The 8,427-nt window shown below is 29.1% G+C and overlaps 1 protein-coding gene across 1 annotated transcript; it reads right to left on the bottom strand.

Annotated features, from left to right (window-relative positions):
• Positions 1–5,249: 5,249 nt before the first annotated feature.
• Positions 5,250–8,021, bottom strand: LOC113385781 (zinc finger protein 697-like). Its single transcript, XM_026623617.1, has 2 exons — positions 7,694–8,021; positions 5,250–5,485 (listed from the first exon to the last, which is right to left on the bottom strand). Exons 1-2 carry the CDS (start codon positions 8,019–8,021, stop codon positions 5,250–5,252), a joined length of 564 nt encoding a protein of 187 aa, XP_026479402.1.
• Positions 8,022–8,427: the final 406 nt, after the last annotated feature.

Raw genomic sequence — 8,427 nt, 5'->3', positions numbered from 1 at the left:
ATCGAGTTTTTGAGAGAACGGAGTATTCGATTTGAATTATCTAAAAAAGCTAATTGAATAGCAGTGATTGGGAGAAGTGGCTATTAGTTTTTGGCAAAGGTAGGCCCAGCCATTTTCGAATTTCGATTATATCGAAAATCTAATATCTAATATACTTTGAACAAATAATTTCAACTTTGCAATTCAGTTTATATAATTCTTATAAATATTAGACAATGATACAATATTTATAATAATCTATTTGAAAACATTCAGTATTCCTCAAACATTTCGTTACGGTACGGGAAGTTCCAGCAATTTGCCTTAAGGCACGATGCCATACACCCCACTAGTTTTATTAAATTAATATTTATAACTAATTTGTTGGTATGTTCATTGAACTAGAATGTAAATGAATGAACCAGAAACTTCATTACAGTACAAAGTTTTATCAAATTTAAAAATCAGTTAGAAAGAAGACCCGGCAGCTTTTCAGTCAATTTTTTTTAGCAATCGGTTAGCAAACGCATTGGCAGATTTTTCTAGTCTTCAGCAGATAATCAGTACCATTCCCAAATGATATTTTCCGAATAGTTCTTGAATTTTCAAGATCGCTTCAGAATATTTTATAAAAACGTGGAGGAATAATTTTGCACTTTCCTCAGGTCGACTCGGTATTGAGTTATATCGAGTTATAGCCATTTTTGAGCGAACGTTCATAAAGATCAAAAATCCTTCTTACGTACGCACTACATAACACACATATTTTTTTCTAAATTTTGTCTCAAACGATTCAGAATGATTTGAAATATCGAGAAAACATAAAATTAGCAAACTCACCAAGTTCTGCGTGAAGTCAATAAATGCTTTTACTAAAGTTGGGTGTCCTTTTGCTTTATGATGGTTCATAAATATAAATTTATATACATATATATATATATATAAATATATATATATATATATATATATATATGTTTATAATATAGCGTCGATAGCCTTATGAAAGTATAATAAAAGATTTAAAAGGTTCTGGTCAAAAATCTTATCATATTCTATAACAACCGTCACTTATCTTATAATAAGGCCGTCCTCAGAAAGCACAGTCAGCGCAAACAATAGTCAAAATATTTTTTTTCACATCTTACGTAACTTTTAGCGAATAGATTTCTATACACCTTTTGCAGAGACTGCCTTTTCGATTTTTGTCCACTGAATTCTTTTTTGAATATGTTCATTTCTATAAAATATTGCCCACACACGGAGAATGATTATCGCGAATAATTTATGTTCTATTTAATTTATAGCATTTGTCGAATGTGGTCAACAAAACTAGTAATCGATGTATAAAATAGAATATGCTTTATATTTAAGCCACCCATATATTTTAGGAATGGTCAAATCACGTTAAGCTTTTGTAAATATATCGCTTTTTAATATTTATTACATATTTAAGAAAATTTCATTATATTCTGAATATTAAGAAAAATTGCTCAAAATTATAAACATAAAATATCATATCATCCAAATAAAATAGCTACAGAATTGTATGACATCACTCATCCTTTTAGACTCAAAAGGACACAACTTATAGAACTAACCTTATAAATCTAAGTTAGCTTATACTACTGTTGAATTTAACCATTTATATTATTATTATTAGTTATTATTATTATTATCATTATTATTATCATTATTGTCATCATTATTATTTCATCAATTTCCAGTCATATAGATCGATTGGTGATACAATATATTTTGAAAAAAAATAGTTTTGTATGTATTATTCAAAGCAGTTGAGAGTGCTATGAGCTATTGTGCTTACTTCCTAAAAGAATTTATTATTACAATTTCTGCAATTCTGATCAATTTTATAGATGCAGTAACGTCGAATAAGAGCTATTTTCATTTGGAAACATATGGCCTTATATATTGTCAAGTGAAATGCTGTGTCACTACTGCTTGACATCAGACTGCCTGAGGCGGGTATCAAAACTAGAACGCCTGATTCGAAGCGTTTTAACAACTAAGCCAATGGAAAGTCTAACACGGAAAGAATATATATAATTGTGAGTAAGTAATGTTTAATGATACGCTTTAAGTTAGTTAAATCATTCTATGAATTCTGTTTTAGGATTTAATTCATATCTTATATATAAAATTCTTCTGTACGGGTGTATGATTCGATACTTCTCCTAAACGGTTATTCGAATTTTGATCATTCTTTTTAGAGTTTGTCGAAGGAAATTTTTAAGATTTAATGATCGATAAAACTATAGTAATATTGTAGAAATAAATGGCAAAAAGTTACAAAAAAAACACTTTAACATATTTGACATTGAAAACATTTGATCTGTCAACTGCTAGAAATGTCAGTTCACTTGATATTTGAATTTAGCTGGAATTATGAGCCTAGATAATTTTAGAACATAATATACAAAAAAAATTGTAATGTCTACAATATTATTGCCGAAAAGCAGCTGAGATGTGCCAAAAATTAAAATAATATAAGATACAGTCAACAGTATATTTGGTAGATGAAATTATATAATTCAGTTTAATTAATAACGCAATAAATCCAAAATTGCATACATTATTTTTTTAAACTTATACATGTAGCATTTGGGTGTACTTTACTAAATTAGCAATAACTTTACAATAAATAACAATACAATAATTTAGTTTCATGTGTCAAAAATTCATTTGTTTGGCATTGGGTATGGACTATTTACAAGTTGATCCTTAGTTGATCTTGTTAGATTGAAGAGTGCTCATATAAACTAGATTTTACTAATTCATTTTCCTAAGATTTTTACATAAACTATAATGTTTATTAAATTATTAGTAAGAAAAATGTACTTTAGAAATTATATTTGCCAAAAAGCAACTAATATATCGTACGAGGTTATAAAATTTATAGACTAAATTATTGAAGCAATTGTGTAGTGTGGTAAAATCAAGTGTGATGTTGTTCGTTTACCGCAGATACTATATTATTTTTTTCTGAATTTTTTGTATTGCTTATATTGAGATCGTAAATGAATCACAAAGGTAGGACATTAAATAAGATATTAAAAAGTATAGGATAGGTTATTAAAACATTTCGAACTTTTGAATTGTAGACGTGGGTACATGACAAAGTCTGTCGGGTCATATAGTATATATATATATATATATATATATTATATATATATATTATAAACTGCCATTTTGTGGATCCCCCTTTTATTTAATTTTCGAAACCCCTGTGAAAACTTTTACCAGTTAGAACCATAAACGATCGTAGGGTTCTTCCTAACGTCGAATCTACTAGCTGCCTGATATGGATTCCTAACATCAAGAGAAAAATATTGGATTTTGTTATATTTGCTTTAACTTTCAAGTAATATAAAAATAAAAAATCAAAAACGGAGTCAGTGGCATTTTGTCTTATTATTAGAGCACCTCATCCGATTTTATGAACTTCTTGATAAGTGGATTCGTAAGAACTCTCCTTTTCAACTGTGCGAACACGCGTCTAGTACATACTCGGTGTATATCCTAAGACAGTCATTTATCATCATACAATGTTTCATTTAAAAACATCCATTTTAACGATTAATTACGAAGTAACGGCCCGGACAACCCTTACCAAAAACTAATCAATATGATTTTTAATTGATGTCTTTCGAAATTTTCTGAATTTACAAAATCGATTCAAAATTCTTAGAGAAAATGTTAACGAAAAGTTTTGCACACAATGTTTCTAATTTTGAAGTCAAACATGAAACATCAGCAAATTGAATTTTCCGGCCAAAACATGCACTCTTAAGGGTAGGGAATACTGATTTCTTAATAATGTTCAATTAATACTGAGGAGTAGAAATGTTAGAAAAATAATTAGTATAATAATTATTATACACAATTATTAATGTAGTAATATGTAAACTTAAATTAAACACTAAAAATATCTTGAATAAATTTATTTTTAATATATAATGTAATTTTAATTTCACTTCTTTTATATAAATAATAATATGAAATACCACAATTGAACTTAAATACTACTGAGATGATCAAAAAGAGTATTATTATTTACATTTCTAATAACTATATTATGGATTCACTTTTGTTCATTTGTCCATGAAAAATACAGTTTCGTGATAACATAAAAAAGTAATTAATTTATATACACATTCATACCTATTATATATTAATACCATTGTTTTGATTGAAATTTAAAATATAAATGCATTCTAAGTCTTTCTAAACAAATTTTATAATAAAAACATTTATGTATTGTAAAAGAAATAATATATAAATTTAAAAAAAGAAAAATGTGAGATTCAAATAAATAATAAGGATAATTTCATATTTTTCATGCGAAAACAGTGTGTTTAGACGAGGAATATTGCTATTCAAGTTGAACTTAAAATATTATTATTTGTCTTTTTTTACAATAATTGGTTTTTAATAATTTTGTTTAACTGCACCATGCACAAAATTAAAAATATTTTACATATAAATAATAAGATAACAGTCACTAAATAACAAATTAATGCATTAAAAATACTTAAAAAAATAAATAAAAGTTCAAATGACTATGAAATTGTTTTCAAAAAAAGAAAGTGGGTACTTGCTTTTTGTCATTCATGTAACGATGTAACCTTTTGGGCAATAGTGGTTCTTTATACAAAGCTAATCGTACAAATAATCAAAGAAAGATTGATATTAAACTTCAGATCATTGTACAATGTGTGTACATGATAGCAAATAATAACCAAATAATAATTAAAGAAACAAAAATGCAATTCTGCTTATTAAAAATCATAATCGTTCTACTCTTAGGTGTGTCGTAGTACTGCTCGAGTGACGTGTTGTCGAGCGGAACGCACCGGAACGTTGTTCGGCAAATCAAGCCGGACGCGTTCCGGAAAAAAGGGTTTAAAAAATGCTACATACAGAAAGTGAATTTTATAAATTATAATTTAACTAATTTTATTAAACGTTCCTATTATTGTAATAAACATACATATATGTGCACAAAATGGATTTTGTAATGATTTTAATTCTTTCCGTTTCGAAAGGAACCGAAAAAACATGGAAACCGGTTTCTGAACCGGTTTTCTAATTTTAGCATTCCGGCAAAAAAATATTAGCACAAACACCACTGTCTACTCTTGTGCTATTAATTATAACCGTAATATTTTGATTTGCTTCTAATAATCATCATAAAGTCGAAAAGAAATTCCACTTGCGCAAATTATTGTTAACGATTAATAATGTGTTTTTTTTTAAATGTACGGAAACAGTGGCACAAATATCGGAGTCGATTCAATCATGTTATTGAATTGAACCATATGAATCTTGGTATGTTTCTTTAAATGATCTCTCCTTCCGAATTTCTTGCCACACACATTGCAGGCGTGCGGCCGAATCCCGCTGTGTATCCTTTTGTGCCGCGTCAATTCTTCGTTCCTCGTGAAGGTCTTCCCGCACTGCGAATTGTCACAACGGAACGGACGTTCTCCTGAAATAAGGCAATTGTTGACATTTAATTGACAATATTATTATCTGCATTGATAGATTATTCTTTACATTAAATTACAATTATCCCTACCTCACCCCGACAAAAGAACTTCTACAAAAGACAAAAAACATACCACTACCAAAACAATAAAATAGAAAAATGTGTACTAATATTCAAAATAAAAAATAACAAATCAAAACTTGAACCACAATCGAGACAAACCAGGATATACACGGCCATCAAACGAGACAAAATCGAAACTTCCACATGAAACATGCAAAAACTAGTAAAAGGACTTGCAAGTCCTTTGAGAAGTGCAAGCAGCCTATACAATAAACTACCAGACGAACTAAAGACAATGACGGACCTAAACAATTTCAAAATTAAATTGAAAAATTACATAAGACATAAATGAAATAAATGAGATAAAATTCCTTATTTTAAATTCTATATTACTTCTGTTCTGTAAAATATTAATTACAATTAAGTATTAGTACATATGTATGTACGCAAGCGTTCTGTGTATATGTGTGTATAATAGTAATAAGTAAAAATATATAGATGTCTTAATGTAAGTCTGTTTACATAAAATTTAGATTATATTTTTGTTATAATTGCTGTGATCTCTCATACCAGAACAATTGTCTGACTGAGAAGTATGTATGAATTATATCAAATAAATAAATAATAAATAAAAAAAAATAAAAAAATTCAATTCAATTTAATACATAGTAAAGACACAATAAAGTAATGAATGCATTGTCTTAAGGCCAGTGTTAATCAATAGTTAATTAACTTCCCGTAGGGTAGTTGTAGTAATGAACCAAAAATGGAAAATGAAAATTTTGCATATCTTCACGTTTTGAAGGTTTTTAACATTTTTGCATACCTCATAAAAATGATGTGTGTGTGTATGTGTGGAGACAATTTTCGTCGACGATTTCAGGCTATGGATGAACCGATTTGAAAAATTCAAAAAGCGATCGATTCCTATTGATCGGGAGATGTGCTGATTAATCGGCGACTTCAGAGATACGGAGCAAAAAATGCTAAAAATGTCAGCTTTAAGAGAACGGATTCGAATGATCCAAAAAACATTCGATTCGTAATGATGAGAGGAAGTGGTGATTAATTTTTGGAGCAGGTCGAGGTTTTGGAAATACAAGCTAAATGTGCCAAAAATTGCAGTTTTTGAGAGAACTAAGCATCATATTTCAATGATTTAAAAAACTTTCTGCTTGTGTTGACGAAACGATTGCTTTAGGATTTTTTTTAAAATTTTTTTAATTTAAAAAAAATTATTGAATATCGAAAAATAATTCAGATTTTAATTCTAATTCTCGCTAAAGTTCTAAACATCACTTATAATACTTCAAATAATTATAATAATCTATTTGAAAACATTTAATATTTCTCAAATATGTCATTAAGGTACGGGAACTATTTTAACTATTTTTTTCCAACTGATATCTTTCAAAGATTTATAATATATGTGACTGTATTAATTATAATGCGTTAATATGTGCTTTGAACATACACAGTATATTTCCTAAAAACGCTCATTATTCTAAATGTAAATCAATTTTTATTTAAACCACTTTTCGTAAGCCTATTATGTTTCAGGACGTTTGTTAAGACCAGGATCTCTATCCCCACAAAAACATTATTAAATTCATCAAAGCCAAAATTTTTTTTAGTTAATTATGAGAAAAACTACCCAGCGAACTTCGCGAAAAACTAATAAGCACAATCTCCAACTGATACCATTTGAACAGTTTTTAAATTTTCAAAATCAGTTCTGGCTTTTGTGTGAAAACGTAAAAGAATTTTTTGCATATTCTAAAACAATGGTTCAATCGATCGCGTGAAATTAATCAACGCAAATTAGATTCCAACAAACGGCTTTGAAATTTTTGCAATCGGTATATCAAACTTTATTGAGCTAAGCTTTTAAAATTGTATAGTTTCACAGGGATATTATATTTTAGGATGTTCTTTGTGACCATGAACCCCATCATAAAAGTATTCATCAAGATCGCCAAGAGAAAAAAATAACTGTTAATTACGAAGAAACGCCCTGGCCGATTTTTAACACCACTAATCAGCACGAATCCCAACTAATAACTTTTATCCAACACTTATATATTTATTATTTATAAATAAATAATAAAATGTCCTTTTATTTGAATATATAAAAATTGAACTCACCGGTATGAATTCGTACATGTCCTCTAAGCTGACCGGAATTGGAAAAGCGGACGTCGCAGTGGGGGCACTTGAACTTTCGTGGTCTTTGTTTTCGTGCGCGAAATACTTTCGACAACTTTTCCTCTTGAAGATGTTGACTAATCATATATGACAATTGAACGTTCTCAAAATAATGAGCCGGTAAATGCGGATCTGGCAAAAATTCTGGACAAGGCCATAGCTGAAAAGCTGATGTATGATACCCTGCAGTTCTAGGATCATGGTTTGGTAAATTAGTTGAGAATGGCTTTCCACAGTTTGATGTCAATTTGCATGTCGATTCTACCATTTGACTATTGTTATCACCTTTCGTTGGCACTGTTACACAAGTTTTTTGTTTGTCACTACTAATCCAAGGTCTAAAAATATTCGAATACACGTCGAAGTGTTTCAAATCTAATCTCCATTTCGCTAAAATATATTCCGGTGCGTTTGCAGTCTCGATCAATACTAATCATCGAAATTTGTAAGTGACACTTTAGTAGGAATGCCCCATTATAGTTTTTGAGAGGTAGGGGAATTTAAGGTTTGATAGGGATTGTTACAAATAAAAGAATGGGATTGACTTTGGCTGGCAGAGGCTTGATTCAATTGGTGAAGGCAATGTAGTATGAATGCATTGTGCGGTTATTTTTGAAAAGGAATGCTTCCATTCGAATTTGCAAGATGGGTGTGTTCACAGTTGGAAATTGACG

This window comes from Ctenocephalides felis, unplaced genomic scaffold, assembly GCF_003426905.1.
Source record: "Ctenocephalides felis isolate EL2017-DRISC unplaced genomic scaffold, ASM342690v1 CF-g0.4_SCAFFOLD_03571, whole genome shotgun sequence".
Taxonomy (NCBI): Eukaryota; Metazoa; Arthropoda; class Insecta; order Siphonaptera; family Pulicidae; genus Ctenocephalides; species Ctenocephalides felis.
Note: the sequence above shows the minus strand (reverse complement) of the source record. Positions and strands in the feature narration are given on the sequence as shown.

Bases quoted from the DNA above. Each gene is read 5' to 3' on its own strand.
- LOC113385781 (XM_026623617.1), bottom strand. From the start codon at position 8,021: ATGGTAGAATCGACATGCAAATTGACATCAAACTGTGGAAAGCCATTC. The intron at 5,486-7,693 runs GTGAGTTCAATT...GCCTTATTTCAG, and splicing joins ACATGTACGAATTCATACCG to GAGAACGTCCGTTCCGTTGT.